Below are 21,593 nucleotides of genomic sequence, written 5' to 3'. Positions count from 1 at the left end.
TCCTGCATGGTAAGTTAGGATAAGAGCATGTGACTGGCCCAAGGCAACCAAGTAAGCTTCCATGACAGAGTGGGAATTTGAACCTGGGTCTCTCAGATCCCAGCCCGAAACACTAATCACAATACCACATAAATAAGCTTTTGTGGTCTACACTCTGTCTAGAGCTATTTGATCCATCTGATGAAGAAGATTCTAATACACTAAGGATTAAGCCACAAGGTGCTATGAGACTCCTTTTGTTTTTAATGTATTTGTATGTTCCTTTTAGAGGTTGTGTGCAACTGCCCTCTAAAATCTTCTTAAGGCATATTAAGGACTGTAGAATAAAAATTCCACTTAGATATCATAACACATGGGACAGTTTTCAAGTTTTATAAGTTACTACTACAGCTTTCAGTAATAGACATGGTAAAGCAAGATGATAATATTATTGCTATAATTATGTAAACATATTTATTCTCCATAAGAGATTTATATTCAAAAGGAAACAGTAGAGGGCTTCTTAAATAAATGTTATTTTACCATGGTATCATCCAGCCCTTCTCTTTCTAGTACTATAATAGACATTCTAGTACTATAATAAAACAGATGTAGTATCTTGGATTGATAAGGTAATAAAAATAAGTTTAATAGCTTTCAAAGACTTTATAAATTCTGTTACTGGAATTTAGTTTGGTCCATCATTTTAGGATTCATATTGATTTTGCGCTGCAGTTTCAGTAGGATTATTTATGTAAGCAATAAAAACATCAAAAGAATGATCTATGACTTACCTAGGAGCTTCTTTCCCCCTTGCTGTTTCTGAATGTTACTGAGCTCTGTCTGGCAAGGCGGGTCTAGAATGACATCACACATGTTACATTTCAGTTGTGTTTGAGAACAGAGGAATGGATTGTTCAACTTAAATTGTATACAGTTTTAAAATTGCTTACTGCCTCATCACCTTTATTCTGTAGGACTGATCTGTAAGGCAATGATGCTATAAGTATATAAGACTTGATTTGTAAGATTAAACCTAAACTCCATGAATCCAATATTCAGTTCCTTTTACTGGCTATCCAAATGCCTCTGGGAAGTTCATAATCACAGAATTATGTTCAACAGCTGTTATTTTCTAGTATCTGGTATACAAAGATATTCAGTCTTCTAGCATGAGCACTGAACCTTCTGATTGAGGAAGAAACTCTTCCACAGGATGAAGGGACTTTTCTGCTAGAGAAAGCCTCTGCACTACACCAACCTGAGCAATAGGATGAAACCCAATATGCTTTGCATGTGCTCTGCAGATTATTTCTGGAAGGAAATTTATAAAAGTGAACTGTAAAAAATATACCAGTTCTAGTAGCTCTTAGAAACTGAATAAAGAATGTTCCCTGCCAAACAAAAACCAGCTATTTCCCAGCATGGAATCTTAAACACAAACCTTGCTGGAAACAAAATAACTTTAGAATTAGCTTTGCTCTTTTAAAAGCATTTGGGGGTTAAATGAGAATGTGTCATATCATTACAAATGACACTATGGTGCAAGTGCACATTGCATTTATTTGGTCTCCCTCTTTTTTATAGTCTCTTTTTATAGCATACTATATTAACATAATTTATATTATGTTATTGATATTAATATTTATATTTTGTAATATTTATAATATATTTTCTTTTTATATTGCACTGGATCAAAAAATAGCCAGTAAAGCTAATACAAGAATTCAAACTGTGTTACAACAAGCAGTTAAGTTGCACAGATTTTTGCACAAGTAGAAGACCATCTGTGGAAAGTTTTTCATTGTTGTCAATCCAATATTTCAATATATATATAAAAACGGTGAATTTAAAAGCTTTCTGCACATAAAAGGGTACTTTGGATCCAACCAATTATAATTGTCTTAGTCCTTTAAAATATTACATTTTTACACATTCTACTACAAGTTCTCCATTATATTTTGAATATTTCACAAACAGCTAGGGTAAACATCAGTCATCAATATCTGCAAGTTATTCCATCCTTGTACCTTGCTGTCTCTGGAAGCAATAGCACCATTCATTGTTAGATATCAAACTGTCCTTGTATGTGTCACAAGAGTTGAAGAATGCCTTGGTGCACTGTTCATTTTTGTCCAAGTATATACTTCCAAGCTCTGATTGGTCCAATAGCAGGTCATAGTTTGTATCAAGCCTGTTGAACATCCAGCCAAGGGAGTCCTTGCAAATAGGCAAAATGCTGGTATCAAATCCTAAAGAGAGAAAAAAATGAAGATAAACAGGTAAGGCACAGCAGGCACACCAGTCAAAACAGCATATGCTGTTGATAGGCTTAAAACAAATAACATCCTAATGGCAGAAAAACAATGAGCCTGTTATTAAATACATTATTTAAACTCAATTCATTTAATTAGAAATATTTTCCATTCGAAGTTGTATTGACACAGAATACCTACACCTTGACTTAGGTAGCGTTAACATCCAGAAGAAGAGGCACAGGTGACCAAGACCTTGGGGAATAGGAACACTGAATAACACTCAGTATTACACAAAATGGGAAAGAGGTACATGTAGCTTAGCCTAAGGAAATGCATGAAGAGCAGTGTACTGTCATTGCCCCCCCCCCAGTCGGAATAACGAGACAGACAACAGTTTGGAAGTAAACAAGGACCACTTTAACATTGCGGCAAGGGACCATCTAAGCGAGCATGGAACAGGCAAGGCAGGTATCATTCACTTGACCAACCTCCTTGCCCTTTTCTCGGGCGGGTCACCCAGCTCCGGTCTTGAGCCATCGATCTGGCTCGTGACCGGCAGCCCAGAAAACTGGTTGCCACATAGGAGTGCCTACCCCTGAAGCCTGACAACTTGCAGAGAGGAGCATACCCTACAAGGTTCCCAAAGGAGGTGATCACCATTCCCCACCCTGGACCTGAAAATCCAAAAGCAGTTCCTGATGACCCCCTGTTCTCTAATGGGGAAATTGCTGTCAGGTGATCACCGGTTCCGGTTTCTTGCCCGCACCAACCTGCCACGGCCAAGACCAAGCCTCTGCTTTGGTCTTTGCTCCCACTAAAAGGTCAAGGCTGAGCTAATCCCTTGCCGCAAGTCCTGCAAAAAGAACCCGTTTCCCTTGTCAGACAGGTGCACCCCATCTGCCCTATACAGGTCTTGCAACTTGACCCGTATATTGGGGTGCGGCAGCAATTGCCCTAAACCACCCTCCATGGCATTCCTCATTCGCCTGTTGGCCTTACGTCTTGCACGATCAATGCAGCGAGGTTCCCCCAAGTTGCGCCACTCCTGGAGGGGCAGAATAGCTGACCGTACTATCTGCACACCGGGTCACCTCGCCTTAATCCTTGCAAAGTCCGCCTTAGCTTGTAACACAAGGGCCATGCCCTTCATCAGACCCAGGTCATTTCCCCCTAGGTGCACCAGCAAAACGTGTGGAGGAGGCCCCCGCCTCTCCTCAAATAACAAGGGAAGGAGTGCAGGCCATCTCATACCCCTCCTTCCCAACCATTCGATGACAACCCACTCGCTTAGGCCCAGCTGAGAACCGATGGGCGTCCTCCTGGCCCAGTGAGTGGCCCAAAAGACCATACTGTGGCCGCAGACAGTGACTCGTCATCTTGCCCCGCGGCCACCAGCACCTGTAAGAGGAATCCCATTAATAACCGAAGATTACCCCACTGCATTATCCAAAGCCCCTCCTAAAGCTCTCCCCAAAGCTCTCCAGGCGGAAGGGGCTAGTGCTAAACTCATCGCCATGTCGGCCTCAACCCGCCAATCTGCCACACTTCCGCCGGCATATGAACCGGGAACTGGTCGGCATCTGGAGCCAACTGGTGGAATCTCTCCATCTGCTTTCGGGAGAGAGCGTTAGCAACCCCGTTACTGACCCCGGGACATGCCTGGCCCTGAAAAAAATATTGTTCTGCAGACAGTGAAGGCTCTGACCAGGGCCATGACCCTAGGAGACCTGGACGTCAATGAGTTAATCACGTGCACTGTGGACAGATTGTCGCACCAGAAGTGGACAGTATGGTTGGCAAGCTCTGCTGTCCAAATCCACACTGCTATGTCAATCGGGAAAAATTCCGTCCTTGACCCACCCTGCCTGGAACCATTCCTCTGGCCAGTCCTCAGCACACCAGTGCCCACGGAAATAGACTCCAAAGCCGGAGGAACCGGCAGAGTCAGATGTGACCTGCAGTTCAGCTTCGACTAAGAGGTCTTCCCGCCAAAAAGACACCCCATTATATGACTCCAAAAATTCCTTCCACACAAGAAGATCGTCCCTTGTACCCCCAGTGACCCTGGCCCTATGGTGTGGGAGACGGAACCCCTTCATGGACTCACACAGCCTCCTTACAAATGCCTGGCCGGGTGCCACAACCTTGCATGCAAAGTTGAGGTGGCTGACCAGCTGCTGCAATTCAAGCAAGGTGATCTTCCTAAGTATCCTAGCCGAGTCAACCCTAGCTTGCAGCGCATGCAATTTACCCTGCAGTAATCTATACAGCTGCCCCACCGTGTCAATCTCTATTCCCAAATAAATCAAACTTGTGGTAGAACCCTCTGTTTTTTCCTGGGCAAGAGGAACCCCCAGCTCCTTTGCCGGGCCCATGAAGCTCTTCAGTAAAAATTCACACTGCCCAGTATCCCTCCCTCCTGCCAACAAGAAATCATCAAGATAGTGGGCAGTGCTGCATAATCCCGTCCTGTGATGCAAGGCCCATTCTAAAAAGGAACTGAACCTCTCAAACACAGCACAGGAAACTGAACAACCCATGGGAAGGGCCCTGTCCAGGATACCTACACCTTGACTTAGGCAGCATTAACATCCAGAAGAAGAGGCACAGGTGACCAAGACCTTGGGGAATAGGAACTCTGAATAACACTCAGTATTACACAAAATGGGAAAGAGGTACATGTAGCTTAGCCTAAGGAAATGCATGAAGAGCAGTGTACTGTCATACTGGCTACATGCTCACAAAGGTGAGCCTCGCTGTCTCTCACTAATTTGTCCTCTCAGATGAGGAGGTTTAGACTAGGCTGATGTTTGTGGGGAAGAGGGAGAACCCAGAAAAATGGCTGTCCCTTAGATCCCCCTGAACAGATTAAATGCTTTTCCAGATCTTCACTTTCCCAGTGTTGTGTGAAGGAGGGGATATGGAATACAAAACACCTGCTGTGGAATTTCAGAAAGAAGAGTCACACTACAAGATCAAGAAACAGGGGATGTATCACATTCTGAGGTAATTTTTTTAAAAAGCTACATGTGACCTCACTTTGCTGCTGCAGATCGTGAGGGCCAATCTAAATAAGACAAGAGATGCTTAAGTAATCAACTTATTATTTTAAAAAGTTAAATAAAGTTGCAGGAAGCAACTGGGGCTCTGGGGCAAGTGATGCTCTGTCTTCTTGGTGCTTGGGGGGGGGTCAACAGTGGGAGGGCTTCTAATGTCCTGGCCCCACTGGTGGACCTCCTGATGGCACCTGGTATTTTTGGCCACTATGTGACAGAGTGTTGGACTGGATGAGCCTTTGGCCTGATCCAACATTGGCCTCTCTTATGTTCTTATAAATATTACTAAAATGGGGGTAAGGGTATATCCTTATTCTGTTCCTCATGTGCTACTTTTCATATCAAAATCACACTCCAAGCTGCTTTTTCCCTCATGAGAGTATACCTATTTCCCCCCTACTGTCACACCGCTGTGAGACAATGTTATTCATAAACACATTGTTCATAAAAATAAAGATGGCTGGATAACCCTTGTCTCCCCCACTGCTTTCCCCTATATGTAAATATGTATCTCCACATTTTATCATCTAAATTACTACCAATATCTTTTAGAGATCTTATAAGAAAACTATCATCAGAATTATGTAATAGCTCCAATAAAATGGTACAAAGAAGGATATATGGTCAAGTTACAACTGACACATACGGTGACCCCATGCACAGGGCATTCTAGAGAAGAAACAAGGAGAGGTGGTTTGCCATTGCCTTCCTCTGCTACCAAGGGCAGTGGTGGCTCAGAGGTTAAGATGCTGAGCTGCAGACCAGAAAGTCTGTAGTACGGTAGTTTGAGACCCTAGTGCCGCATGACAGAGTGAGCTCCCATTTCTGGCCCCAGCTCCTGCCAACCTAGCATTTCGAAAGCAGAAAATTGTAAGTAGATGAATAGGTACCACTTTGGTGGGAAGGTAACAGCATTCCGTGCACCTCGGTTTAGTCATGATGGCCACATGACCATGGAGATATCTTTGGACAGCGCTGGCTCTTCGGCGTGGAAACAGAGATGAGTACTGCCCCCTAGAGTCAGATTCGACTGGCTTTCGAGCAAGGGATACCTTTACCTTCCTCTTCTTAGCAATCCCTGTCTTCCTAGGTGGTCTTTCATCCAAGGGCTGACCATGGCTGACCCAGTTTAGCTTACAAACTCTGATAAACTCAGGCTAATCTAGGCTATTCAGGCTGTTAATAAAAATTGTATACAGGTTTTTTTTTTTAAAGGATTCTTCACACATAGTGAACATTTTCTCAAAATCTGACATAGATCATAACACAAAAACTTTCTGTAACATATCACATAGATAACCTTTGATTTGCTAATATTCAAAAACCAAAATACTCCAGTTACTACATATTTAACATCATTATATGATAGTAGGAATAAGACCCATTGTTGAAATAAATACAATGAGTTCTAGAAAGAGGCTCTGAGTGGGTGCCCCAGCCTTGGGCACTCAGCATCAATTTGCTGTGGCAACCTCAGCAGGATATAATGACACACTTTTTTCTCCAGGGGAACTGATCTCTGCCATCTGAAGAGCAATGGTAATTTTGAGTGATCCCCAGCCCTCCTCTGGTGATTGGCAAGAATGGTTCCCCAGGAGGAAATGGCTGGTTTGGAGGGTGGATTCTATGGCATTGTACCTGTCTGAATTCTCACCCCTCCTCAAACCCCACTGTCTCCTGGCTCTACCCCTGAAATCTCCAAGAATTTCCCAACCTGGATGTGGCAACCCTATCTCCTTCCCAGCCAACAATCAACGTGCCATTATCTGCCCCTCTGACTTCAGGTTTCCATCTCCTCCCTGCTTCCTGCATCCTCTACCTAGGAAAAGTATAGTCTTTCTCTACAGTGGAGACCAAAGCAGCTCACATAATTCTCCTCTCCCCCTTTTGATCTGCACAACAACCCTGTGAGGTAGGTTAAGCCAAAAGTCTGTGACTGGTCTGAAATCACCCACTCAGCTTCCACAGCAAGAACCTAGGTCTCTCCCTGGAGAAAATAACTACTTTGGAGGGTGGACTCTATGGCATTCTGTTCAGCTGAGGCCTCTCCCCTCCCCAAAATCTGGCTTTTGTAGACTTCACCACAACATCTCCAGGAATTTCCCAACCTGGAGCTGGCAACCCTATTGAGGACTGGCCCCAATGAGTTCCCCACAAAGGCCAAAGTAGGCTTGGAAAGGGCCTCCTGCCCATGCCTTTTTACTGACAGAACCAAGCTTGGTTGCCTAGCAACAGCCACTGAGGGGAAAGTGAACCACACAGCAGTTTTGGCAGTTTATTCAGACAGGGAATGGCCAAGCTTGCAGTAGGTGGGGGAGAGTAGTGGATCCAGCCCCCAGCCAATGGCATGCAAATACTCTTGAGTGGCGGTTGATGGGCCAATGGCTGATGGAGTGCACAGCACAGCCAATGGCAGAGCCAGAAAGTGCCAATATATCAGAAATTGTAGAAATTATTTCAGTTGGATTGAAGAGACAGATTCCCTATAAACCAGACATCTTATTGTTAGAGGGTATAGCTGATAAGCTTAAAAATATTCAAGCAGTACATATGACAATCACAACCAGATTGGGTTTTTCTAGGAACTGGAAGCAAAAATTGGACCCAAAATTCATGACTGGCTGATGAAACTAAAAGAGACCTCAACTGGTGGGATGAACTGCCTGCCAACAAACCAGAGATGTATCCAGATTACATTCATTATGGTTGAAAGTTGTGCAGAGAATGAACCTTGCAGCAAAATGTGAGAGATAAAGCTCTTTTCACAAGGTTTTATGGTTTGGGTAGACATGCTCGCCTTCTACCTATGGTGTATACTGTTTTTATTATGTATATCTTTTCAGACGAATGAAATATCAAAAACATCCTGAACAACAAAAACAACAAAGAGGAAACATTGAGATATACTAAGTTTTTATAAAATTTAGAAGATACATTGAGGAGTGATTTTAAAGTCTGTTTCATACAACCACCAACTACAAGCTGCATGGTCAGGGGTTAAGCAAGTCATATGCTTGGTGAAATGTCATTATGTAAAACCCCGTTTACAAGTTACAGTGAACACATGTACTTTCTGTAACAAATGAAAACAAGTACCAGTATCATTTTCAGCTATACATGTGTTAAATGTAATATGAGAATTACTAAATACATGAGTAAAGAAAAATCAAGAGTACCGTGTACATTGTATGCAGATTGTAGATGAATTCACTGTTTCTTGTGAATAAATTCTTGATAAAAGAATTTATTTGCATACATGTGATCCAGTTTAATGCACTCATTTCCTAAATGTCAGTACATCCTTGTTCAGTGGCAGGAGAATTCTATGGCAACATCCCAAAGAGCATATTGCTGAAAACACTTAAGATGTGGAGAACAAAACTCTTGTCGTAGTTGGAAAGTTGGAACAACTCTGCAAAAACCCTGGAGGAAAGCCAGAAAAAGCTCTTTATTAATGAGACTAGGGAATTTCTCATCTAAAATTTTTCTCTGTTTCCTTGCCCATGATGTCAGTCCACACTTGTCATATAAGAAAGTTAAAATATAGGAAAATCTGAAGTAAAATTAGTGAATGAGTCTTTAATATACAGTTACACGCTGTGTAGAATAAAATTCATCTATTAAGAGCCTTTCCTTCTTCAGATACTGAAACACAGAAGGATTTTAATTAAAAAAATTAGTTTAATCACTATATATTGGTTTTTCTCAGTTATTGCCAAACACAATGTCATAGCAACATGTCATCTTTATTATTTATTTATTTGATTTCTATCCCACCCTCCCCGGAAGAGGGCTCTTTAACAAAAACAGTTTTTCCCTCTTTTATGTTTAAAGTTACACATACTTTATCTTGCACTAGGTTATTGCCACACAGCATATAATTATTACCTATCAATAACAAGAGAATGTCTAAAATATTGTTTGGCTGCAAAGAGATTAACTCCCAATTAGGCTTACAAAGCACTGTTCCGATTACAAAGAAACCGAGGCTTCTATAGGGCTAGGAACTAGGGCTAGCGAGTAATAAAATGAATGCACTGAGGTAGGTTATTAATATAACCACTTTGACTGAGAATTTGAACTTACTGCACGTGCCTAAAGGCCACTGAGTTTGGTGGAAAACATCTGAAAATGGGAACAAGACAGCAATCAGTGTTTTGAACAAAATTTAATAAACATCCAGTATTCCTTTAAGTGTCTAAGATTATCAATTCTAATATTTTTATATATATATAATAAATTTCACAATCTGTGCACTGCAGATGATTGCTGGGGAAAAATCTTTAAGGACAAGATGGAACTGAGATTGCCTTGATCGTTAAAGCCAAGGAAAACAGAATGTCTGTTTTTCCTGCCTAGCCCTGCAGATATAACACAACAAAATGTACATTATCTACTGTAGAAATCGCTGAGGGAATAGTTATGTCGACCTCTATTGTCGAATTGTTTCCTGTTTGCAGAACAAAAGAACAGCCAGAGGGATTGCCTACTACAAGAGAAGTTGCTCTGTGCTTTTAAACATTAATGAAAGCTTTCACCAAGGAAGAATATTGGATGAAATGTTGATGTGTTTCTTTATTTGGGATTATTTAAATAACATATTCCCATTACAACATACATGTAAAGTAATCGAATACCAATATTTTCTTCATGGTGACAAAGCAGTTATATCATTATTTAAAAATCATGTTTGTACTTGCTGAGATTGAATGCTGGCTTAGTGGGGTTGCATTTTTAGAGTTACAATGCAGTTAATATGATTTAATATTCTAAGGTATGTACAACATGGAAATGCAATAGCAAGCAAGAAACCTACTCATAGTTTCACATATTTGTGCACAACTAATATCCTAAGTACACACAATTCAGTACCATGTTTATCCAACATCCCCAAGCTCACACATCCAGGGGTCATTTCCTGCAGGAGCACACAGGAGCGGAGCTCTGGCAGTAAAGAGCCCAGGCAGTAAAGAGCCCCCTGGTCCAAAACAGTCCAGTGGCACCTTTAAGACCAAGTTTTATTCAGGTACAAGCTCTCCCTCCTCTGTGAGGACAGATCTGCACGTCCCCCACCCCAACAGCCGGCAATCCAAAACAGTCCAGTGGAGCCTGAGTGGTGGGTGTTGCCTTCTGACACACTTCAGGTGATGTCAGGGGGTGTGGCATATGCAAATAAGTTATGCTAAATGAGCTCCTGCACCTCTTCTTCTACGAAATGACCCCTGCACACATCCATAACTCAAGTGGGATGTTAGCCTCTTGCAGGAAACAAACAACAAAATACTAACAAATGTATTGCTCAGCCTTTACAACATCTGTCAGTCTTTTAACTATTTCCTTTTGTTCTTATATCCTTAACTGTCCATTAAAAAACTTCCATAGAAGCCAGTAAGAACTGAATGTGGAAAGAACTGTGGTGTATGCACAAGTAATAATATCTGTTGTCACCTTAAAGAGAAATGCAGAGCACCAGAATCATAGGGTTGGATCCTACCAGCTTTTCCTACCTAAGGACGTCAGGATGGTCAAAGTTAGGTCTACGTAGGTGAGCAGGGATGCCTCTGAATCTGCTACCAGTAACCAATCATCTATATAGGGAAATATCTGAACTCCCTTTAGATGGAGGTGTGCCACACTACAACCATAACCTTCGTGAAGACCCAAGGGGCTGTGGATAATCTGAACGGGAGGGCTTTGAATTGGAAATGCCAGTTGCCTACTGCAAATCGGAGGAAACAACGGTGGGTAGGGTGGATGGAAACATGGAAGTATGCATCCGTGAGGTCCAACATAACTATTCACGTCCCTGGATCTAGGAGTGGGACTGTAACGTTGTGATCTTGAACTTTTTGTATATGATAAAAGAGTTCAGGTTCCTGAGGTCCAAGATGGGTCAGAGGCTTCCATCCCGCTTCGGTACCGTAAAGCAACGAGAGTAGAAGCCCATTATGTGCTGTGCTGATGGTACTGGCTCTATAGCATCCTTGCTTATGAGAGTTTGAACCTCTTCTAGGAGGACTGCTGAAGGTGGTGTGATGACGACGTGGGAGGTGGAAGGGGTTTGGGAAAACTCTATAAGGTATCCCATTTCTATTATTGAGAGGACCCACTGGCCTGACGTAATGGACTCCCAGATTGACAGGTAAGGAGACAAACGTGTCGAGAGTTGGGAGAGAAGATGCGAGTCAAAGACTCTGTTTAGTTTTCTTAGCAGTTTTGGGTCTAGATAGGGTGGTAGAGAAAAACTTGGGATTTCCACCGCAGGAACAGGGCAGACGACTTGGAGACCTTTGCCAGTGTGGCTCAGAGGAAGATTTAGACAATTGTCTACCTGACCATTGTTTTGACCATGGTTTCACTTTATGCGGATTAGTAGGAGGTGCAACCCCTAAGCTGCGAGAAGTCTTGATGCTTTCGTCAAGCTCCTGAAGTACTGCATCCGTGGTGGAGCTAAAAAGTCCATCACCTTCGAATGGAAGGTCCTCTACCGTTGCCTTAGTTTCTGGCTGTAAGGTGGAAGAACGTAACCATACATATCTGTGTAAGGCGACTGCAGAAGTGAGAGTCTTTGCCGCTGTATCCAGTGAGTGCTTGGATACGTTAAGTTGATGTTTCGCCAAGAGCATCCCCTCTGTTTGGATGCATCTAGCTTGGTGCCTACAGTCATCTGGGAGGATTGAAATAAATTCAGACATTTGTTGCCAGAGGGAATACTGATAACATCCCATGCAGGCTGCATAATTAAAGGTTTTGATACCCAGAGCTCCGGCAGTATAAAATTTTCTGCCGAAAGAGTCAATTTTTCGTCCCTCTTTATCCGGAGGTGTAGAATGAGTACTCTTGCCCTTGGTCGAGGATGTAACCACTAATGAATTAGGCTTTGGATGAACGAAAAGGAATTCTGCCCCAGATTCTTGAATCTTATACATATGATCCAACCTCTTATTAGAGATCGATACCGAAGAAGGATGAGTCCAGGGGGCTTTGGCTGTTTGCAAAAGGACCAACGTCATGGGAAGGGCGACCGCTGTTGAAGTGTCCATTTGGACGATATCGAAGGCTGAGTCTGTGACTGTTGGCAGAGGCTGGATGGTGGGCTGAGCTAGTGTATGAGCCATACGTTTAATAAAGTCCCCATAGGGTTTAACATCCTCTGACGGTGAAATAGGAAGCTCAACCTTAATTTGTTGCTGAGGCAATGCTTCTATCGGTGGATGGGGACTCTCCTCATCTGAGTAAGAGCTGGGGGTGCTGGACTGGTTCGAGGGTTCAGAGAACGATGTTTGGCGGATTGGTATCGAAGGTGTAAGTTTTGACTGATCTATGGGAGTTTTCGGTGCCGACGACTGAAGTCCTGGATCTTTAGCTATTGGTCTCTATTAGGAAGGTTTGACAAATTCCGATGCCGGGTAGGGATCATGGTACTGAGAAATTCTGGACGAGGAAGACTGGCGATCCCACTCCATGGGGGGATGAGGGAGCCATTGCATAGATCCTGAAAAGGGGTAGGCTCCGTATAAATATTGCCATTGGCGCTGATCCCATGTCGTGGGTGGAATCAGCATTGGAGATTGATCTCGCTCATCAGGGATGAACGGAGGTGAAGGGACGACATTATGTGTCCTTTGATCTCATTGCAGGTTCTGAACATCGGGTGATTGAGGAACCTGAGTCAAGTCCAACTCCTGGTCAGAGTCAAGGGACTGGATGGGGCGTAGCGAAGGTGACTGAAGTGCACCTTGTGGCTGCCCTCGGCTTGTTGAATCAAGCGAAGCAGCTGCGCGTGAGCCTTTCTTGTGCTTCTTAAGCTTGATAAGCCGAACATCCTTGCCCTCCTTACGTTTTTTGGAAGGAATATGGACTTCGGACTGTTGTGCCTGAATCGGGCATTTCAGCACTGATTTTATGGCATCGATGGAGGTAGACATCGAAGACATGGCGATTGTCGCTTCCGATGCTGGCGTCGACATCGAAGCATGTCCAGACATCTCCTGAGATGGTGGCGCCACTGGAGAGAGTGCGGCTTCCATCAGCACCACTTGCAGTCTAGCAGCCCTATTTTTCCTGGTCTGCTTGGAAGAACTTGGAGCAATGGGCACAAGAGGCAACTCGGTGCAATTCCCCCAAGCATAAGAGGCAAAGAGAATATCCGTCTGGGGGGGGGCAATCTTACTGCCACATTCCAAGCACAGTTTCAAGAAACTCCACCACGCGGCCATAGGCCGAGGGAAGGGGTGGTAGAAAAATAAAGTCCAACAAAGACTATCTAACTGAAAAACTTTCCTAGCTACCTAATCTAAATAAAACAAGGCCAAAAGGCCCCAAAAAGTATAGTTTTACTGACAGAGGCGGAGAGAGTCCTACCAGCGCGGTGGTACGAAGAGAACTGGCAGGATTGTCGTGCCCCTCCCTTGGTCATGCGCAGTGGAGCCCGGCACGTGACCAGGGAGCGGGTGCAAAAATTCCTTTTGCTTTCCATTTGTGAAGCAAAAGTGCCTATGAAGGGTTAAATGATGCAACAGTATGTTAGCCTTCTTCCTAGTGCAGCTGTTTTAAGTTTGTTATTGTTAAGGTTCTGATTCTAAGGGCAGGCAGACCTACCAATTAACTCTATTTGGAAAAAACTGTTTTGACTGTAAAGTGGGGGCAGCTGATATTTGAAAGGGAAAAAGAGTATATTTTGACCCCTTATCTGGGGGAAAATTTAGCCTAGGAGATTCTGGGAACTCCTGTATGCGGTTCGTGTTTGCAGACCTCGATGTGGAGCCACATTCCTTGTTGTGACTTATGGCCTATGCTTCCTGAAAACTGCGCTATAGAACACAGGTAGTTTGAATTAGTGTTTATTATTTTGTTGTACTCCCTGAAGTGTTTTGTTGCTGGATTTTGTATTTCTCTCTTATGACCATTGTTTTAAATAAATACTTTCTTTTAAAACTTAAGTTGGCTCATGTGTGCTCAAGTCTCCTGTTAACCCACAAGAAAGCCTAGCTATCTTGACACCATTATACCGATTGGGGTCGGCGCAGGTGCACTATATCCCAGAGGTGTGATGCACAGAGACCACAAAGAAGATCTTTCTGTTTTGGTCCTAAGGAATTATCCTGTCAGTGTTTTGATTTTTTACTGTGATGGTTCAACATAGCTGCAACTCACCTTACAGCTTTATTTTTCTAGCTCTTTTACAGCAAAATCATTAATTTCCTCCCACTTGGGTTGTCAGGTCCCATCTTCTTCCTGGCGGGGGGATGGGGGGGTGGGACTGTCTGCAATGCAGTGATGTCACACAGAGTGACTTCATCACGTCGGGGATGTAGCATTGTGCGCACATGCCCCCCTGCGGGTGCTACGTTCACCTGCCATGCAAATTGCAGGGCAGAAGCAGGGGGCAGACATGCACGGCATAGCATTTGTGTACAGCGCCCGCTCTTTTCAGGTGGGGCCACAGATGACTGTTGGAGGTGGGGGTTACCCCACTGCAGCACTCTTTTTGTAGAAAAAGCCCAGCAGGAACTAATTAGCATAATAGGCCACACCAACAGCAGAAACTCATTAGCATATTAGGCCACACCCATGACAGCACAGCTCATTAGCACATTAGGCTGCACCCCCATGTTACCAGAAGTGTGGTTATCCAGCCACACCCACCTTTTGCTTGTTATTCTGTTTACCTTGTTTGTTGTCAAAACCCAGGGCTTTTTTGTAGCAGGAACTCCTCTGCATGTTAGGCCACACACCCCTAATGTAGCCAATCCGAATGAGTTTCTGCTGCTGGGTGTGGCCTATTATGCTAATTAGTTCCTGCTGGGTGTGGCCAACTTGGGAGCCAGCCGGAACTCCGTTCCTGTGTGTTCCTGCCCAAAAATAGCCCTGCCCCACTGGCCAGCTGGCTGGCACCTGGGGGGAGCCCCAAAAATCTGGGGATCCCCCATCCCCACCTGGAGACTGGCATCCCTACCTCCCACAAATCAATTTATCTTGCAAGTTGACATTCAAGATGCAAAACAGCCATGTAGCTTAACTGGTCATGCCCTATAGTGGAATGCCCACCATTTCTGATGAGTGCTAGCTTGCTGAGAGTGTGGTTGGGGTGCATGTGTGTGAAACAGTATTTGTAGATATCGTGTAGGTCTTTACAGCAGCCAGCATTGGGTTCCTGCTGTCCCTGGGCTCAATGTCCTCAATTAGTATCCTGCTATGATTTGTCCCTCTCACAAGCTGTCCTTCCCTATTCCCTATACTCAGGAAAATCTGGGACTGATAGTTCTCCATGTAGCTTGACACATGAGAAATAATTTTCTCTCTCTCAAACTACAAGTCCTAGTTTAACCACAAAAGCCTCCTCTCACCATTCAGGATGTTATAGCCTCAAGTATGATGAATAGCATAATTTTTCCTTTGTGGCACTAGAGTTGCATTCTGGGCCAGCTGGGGTACTCTGGAATTACAACTGATCCCCAGACTACAGAGATCAGTTCCCCTGGAGAAAATGGCTGCTTTAGAGGGTGTATTCTATGCATTATACCTATGCTAAAGTCCCTTTACTCTCCAAACCACACCCCCAAATCACCAGGAATTTCCCAACCCAGACTTGGCAACCTTAAGACTCATGGACCGCGGGACCTTAGAAAAGTACACTGTTTTTCTCTTTTCCTATGATTGGCCCTGGCTTTTTATCACATTTTATTGGTACTGGAAACTTGTGGCTATAGCTATTGAATTAATGTCTTCTGTACTGTTTTGTGGAGAAACATGGAGAGAATCAGTTGACATATTTATCAGAACACAAATGTTTTTATCCTTTCAGTGAATCAATACTATTTTTGCAAGAACTAAAATAGAAAGGCCAAAGGTACAAGCTGGAATTGGGGGGGGGGGCAGAAAAAAAAAGGATGGATTATAAAGGATAAAGAAGGAAATTGTTTACTTTTCATTTTTTACAGGCAGTCATGTATCTATCCATATTTATTGACTTAATGAAAATCAGTTTTGTTCAGCTACTTCAAGCCACTTTCTAAAAATAGCAAACATAATTAGAATCCAAAGATAACAGAATTTTTGAGAAATCAGGCAAGTTATTCATGCACAATTTATTAAAAATGTTTAGTCTAAATAAAGGAAGTTTAGCATCTTCCAAATAAAGTATTTTGCCTCTGGCAAATATGTCAATGGATAACATCTATAAATGTACTGCTTGCCCAAGAGTTTTATATTCAAGTTCACTATGTCCAATGAGATCAGTGGAAATGTTTTTGAATGACAGGTAGTTTCTTCTCAGAGGAAGGTATATTGCATAGAAAAATTACATGTCAGGCAAGGTTAAAATTGAGCGTATGTAGAAGTGAGAGCTTTTTCAAATGTTTAATTTCAAGTGTGTGTGTGTGTGTATATATATATATATATTTACCTCGGAGAGTAATGGGATTATCCCAAGAGAGCCAGAGTTTTTTAATAATAATCTCTGCTGTGTTTCATACAGTTTACAAAATAACAGGCGACAAGCTAAATCTTCTATCATCCTTAAATTGCATACATACAGGTGATGCTCACTGCAGATTTTATTTAATCTTTCCTGGGAGACCACTGTATTCACAGGGCTCTAAGAATTAAATTCATTTCTCAACCTGTGAACAGTGAGGGATACCCCATAATTCAGCCTCTGCACCCAGTCAATAAGATTTACATGCCATTAGGTCACTTATAGCAGCTACATGTTCTTGTTTTTCATCTCCAGAATTCTCTAGTTTATTGTGTACTGACTTGGCTTTGACAAAACACCAGAAATACTAAGAACAAGACTGGAATTGGCATATTTAACTAACCAGCTTTAAGGCGTCTTATACATCAATTGTATTTATCCACTTCTTTAGAACAAATCTTCAGTAGATTGCCCTCAGGCAAATAACTGTATGTCAGCTAACAGCTTAGAAAATAAAGCTTTATCCTGCATTTAACTGAAGTTAAGCCAACTTCCAAACAATCTGTAATTGTAGGAGTAGATGAACCTCTACTAACACAGACCTCAAGAACCTATTTTGTAGTGACTCCAATGACAGCATAAGGGGCCCATACTTGTGCACCATAACAATTTCCTCCCCAGAATTCCAATTTCAAAAAGTTTCAGAACAGGCAAGAATTGATTCACTCCCTTAAATCTATAAAAGATACAAATTCCATGGGAACTATTTCATACAGATATCTTGATCTGTTGGTACTGATTTTGTGGAGATAAGGGGGCTGTCAAGGGAGAAGGGAGGCATGAACATTCAATTTTGTTATTGAAAAATTTAGGCTGGGTCCAGTCAATGACCTAATCATCCATAAGTCTCCTATCTATGTTAAGATCCTCTGATATTTCTCAGTATTTGCTTCTATTGACAGAATTGACAACCAAAGAGATATCTATAAAAGCAACAAAAAGCCAGTTTTTAAAAAAACTTGCAAATATTTATCTAATTATTTAAAATCACATGCTAATCTACAGTAGACCCGTCTCCCTGATCTTCTGCCAGAATGTTATCATCTACCTAATCATGTACCGTAACAAGACTTTTTTACACATCTGGCTAAAATATTAAGTAAACAAATAAGACTAAAGTTGTCCAGATCCTTCTTGCTACCCTTTTTGAAAATATACCACAATACTGATTTCCCAACCTTTAGGGACTTGCCCAGAAGCAATACATGTGAACAATTTGACAAAAGCTGCAATCCATCAGTTTGCAAGTGTTTGCATTTCAGCTTGAAAAAAAATCTCTTCTGGAGCTTTATTTTAAAGTGAGGATATTAGGGATTTCTTTCCTTGACATAGGCAGCCAATGCAGCACCTCAACCAACTACTTTCAACAAGCTTGGAGGATCATTAAACAAATCATACATTTCCCCCAAACTTCTCTGAAGACTAGAGAGGCAGAACACAACTGTGCCCAGAATTTATTTATTAGTAATACACCAAAACAAATGGCATTAAAGAAAAAGTGCCATACTTTATTATAATACCAAACTATCATGGTAGCCAAGGGATTTTTGTACCTTCTCTATTGGCAATAGAAGTAATTGGATAATATTTTATCATAGGGTGTCTAAACCTCCTTATGATATTATTTAGGGCAGCTTTAGCTTTTAGGTATTTGGAATGGAACCAGACAGTTCAAATAGGGTGCCTAAACTGGTTCAAATAGGGTGTCTAAAATGATCTTGCTTAGGGCAGTTTTAGCTTTTAGATTTTTGGAATTGAACCAGCTTCAAATATGACAAACATGATGTTAGACATGGTTTCAGGCAGTCCACAAACTGCCCAAACACAACATTTACCATGGGTATAATTTAAAATAAGCTGAGGTCTCAAATCAAGGCATTTTAAAAAATAATATGATAGATAAATCCTTGTTTACCTCATTAGTCTATCACCCTTCAATGCCCTGGTAGTTCCTTATATCTGGTTCAACTACACATCACAGCCTACTACCAATATCAGATTTAAGGGAGATGGGGAAATGATCACTCTCCATCCTAAATTCAACTACAAGAATTCTAGTACATGCTTGAGTGATGCTAAAATTAGTATATAATCAATTACGTTGACTCCTGATGTTGCAAAATGTGTATGATTCCCATTTTTATCATCCTCAAAATGGTCATCCAGAATGACCAATCCAAATCTCAATATTAATGTATATAGCCTTAGCCCTGAGGCATTCTCTACTATCTAAAGACAGTCTCTCCCTGTTTTAAAAAGGGCTTCCACAAGAGCAGGCACAGTAAGCACATTTAAAAATAGAATCCTAACTTACTCCCATAGAGGCATAAAATAATGTACCACCATTAATTCAGATGTTGGACAATCATTTTCAAACCCTCACAATACAGAAACGTAATAATTCCACAAATTGGGTAAAAAGAAAGCTGAATTTGTTAAGTGGAATATAGGTATTTATTAGTAAGAAATCAAGATTCAGGGATCTGCACACCATTTTAGGACCGCCCCCCCCCCCAAGCGCTCAAGATTTGGCAGTCAATTTTAAACCTAATGGCAACTAGAATTGCCAGGTCTCTGGAAAATCATCTCATGATCAGTGGTGGATATCTGGAACACTGCAGATTGTAAAACCTGACAATGAAGAGGGTTAGAGGTTATCCAAGTAAATTATAAACAAGGTATTATCTGAGTCTGTATAGTATCCAGGGAAAAGACTCCTGATTGATACCTGCTGTGATCTCTGGTTAAGGATTAAGAAATCTCCACTTGTGGCATAGAAGTTCACTATGTGACCTTGAGCCAGTCACACCCTCTCAGCCTAACCTACCTCACAAGATTGTTGTGAGGATAAAATGAAGGAGAGGAAAATGATGAAAGGCGCTTCAGGTCCCCATTGGGCAAACCCATTGGGGAGAAAGGTGGGGTATAAATTGATTAAAAAGAGCCATAGTGAATCAGACCAATGGTCCATCTAGTTCAGCATTCTCTCTCACACAGGGGCCAACCAGTTTCTCTGAATGGCCAACAACAGGGCATAGAGGCCAAGGTCTTCCCCTGATGTTGCCTCCTGGCTTTGGGATTCAGAGGTTTAGTGCCTCTGAATGTGGAGGTTACCCTCAGTCACCATGCCTAGTTGCCATTGATAGACTTATCTTCCATGAATCTATCTAATCCCCCTTTAAAACGGTTTATTCTTGTGGCCATCACTACATCTTCTGGCAGCAAATTCCACATTTGAATCATTCTTTGTGTAAAGTAGTATTTCCTTTTGTCTATCCTGAACCTACTGCTCATCAGCATTGTTGAATACCCTTGAGTTCTATTATTTTGGGAGAGGGAGGGAAAAATTCTCTTTGTCAGCTCTCACCACCGCATGAATAATTTTATAAACCTCTATCATGTTCCCCCTTAGTCATCTATTTTCTAAACTGAAAAGTCCTAGACTCTTCAACCTTTCCTCACAGGGAAGGTGTTCCAACCATCTAATCATCTTGGGCCCCGTTCATACGAGGCAGTTTGGGCCGGGAGCGGGCCGGATTGGAGGCGCATCAGACGAGCGCGATCCCACGGTTGAGCCGCTTCATCGTCCCCGTGGGATCGGCGGCGTGTCTTGCCGCCGTCGCATCCCCGGCCCCCTGCCGTACTGCGCATGCTCGAGCATGCGCAGTACGGCAGCCTCCCCCTCCGATGAGTGTCGACCTCCCCGGCAACTGATCGTGCTGGGGAGCAACGGAGTGCGGCAACCGGGATCCATGGGATCCCGCCGGGGCGTTTCTTTTTTGGCGCGGCTTTTAAAAGCCCCGTCTTTTCCCTGCCGTGTGGCAGGGGCCTTGGTCACTCTATTCTGTACTTTTTCCAGATCTGCAATGTCCTTTTTGAGATACAGTCATCAGAATGGTACACAGTATTCCAAATGAGGCGGCACCATAGATCTATCCAGGGGAATTACAATATCAGTCGTTTTATTCTCAATCCCTTTCCAAATGATCCCTAACAGAATTTGCCTTTTTCACTGCTGCAGCACACTGGGTTGACACTTTCATTGAGTTATCAACTATGACCCCAAGATCTTATTCTCTCTCAATCTCAGCAAGTTCAGAATCCATTAGCCTATGTGTGAAGTTGGGATTTTTTGTCCCAATGTGCATCACCTTACAAATACCATAACTGAACTTCATTTGCCACATTATTGCCCACTCACCCAGTTTGTAGAGGTCCTCTTGGAGCTCTTCACAGTCAGACTTGGTTTTGTGTCATCTGCAAACTTGACCACTAGTTCAGATAATTTATGAATAAAAAATGGTACCGGCCCCAGTACTGATCCTTGTGGGACCTCATTGCTTATTTCCCTCCATTAATAAATAAATGAAGAAACAAATAAACAAAAAAAAATCCCACTTTAACTCACACTCCTAAAGTTGAGGGTATGGGCAAAGAGGTGGTTCACAATCCTTCAACCTAGGAAGATTGGGGAGGGTGTAGCATCACGGGATAATTAAAAAAACACACACCACACAACCACTCCAAGCAGACCTGCAGTAGAGGTTTCACTCCCCCCCCACACACTGAGGTCTTGTGTCGCAGACCAGCCAAGCCCAGCAGAGCAAAGAGATGCTGAAGACTCCTCTGAGCAAGAGTCAGCCAGCGGACCTGACTCCAACCCACAGCCAGTGGCAGAAGTGTTGCAGGAAATGGCAGTCTCTGAGGGGCCAGACACAGTTCCTCAGCTAGGAACCAGTGCACTGTCTCCTCAGCCCTGAGCTGGCAACAGACAGCCAGTTGCTGGTCAGTTCATCCCCCTGTCACCAGAGCCTCAGGAAT

The 21,593-nt window shown here is 42.7% G+C and overlaps 1 protein-coding gene across 1 annotated transcript in view; it reads right to left on the bottom strand.

Annotated features, from left to right (window-relative positions):
• Nucleotides 1-21,593, bottom strand: part of SPOCK3 (sparc/osteonectin, cwcv and kazal-like domains proteoglycan (testican) 3) — a 193,058-nt gene that overhangs the window by 2,355 nt on the left and 169,110 nt on the right. The window contains exons 5-6 of the mRNA XM_015420050.1: nt 2,010-2,231; nt 774-836 (exon numbers count right to left, since the gene is read on the bottom strand). Coding sequence (XP_015275536.1) covers nt 774-836; nt 2,010-2,231 — 285 coding nt within the window. The remainder of the gene's footprint in view (nt 1-773; nt 837-2,009; nt 2,232-21,593) is intronic.

Source organism: Gekko japonicus, unplaced genomic scaffold, assembly GCF_001447785.1.
Source record: "Gekko japonicus isolate JY-2015 unplaced genomic scaffold, Gekko_japonicus_V1.1 scaffold329, whole genome shotgun sequence".
Taxonomy (NCBI): domain Eukaryota; kingdom Metazoa; phylum Chordata; class Lepidosauria; order Squamata; family Gekkonidae; genus Gekko; species Gekko japonicus.
The sequence above is the reverse complement of the archived record's forward strand: the minus strand, read 5'-3'. Positions and strand labels throughout refer to the sequence as shown.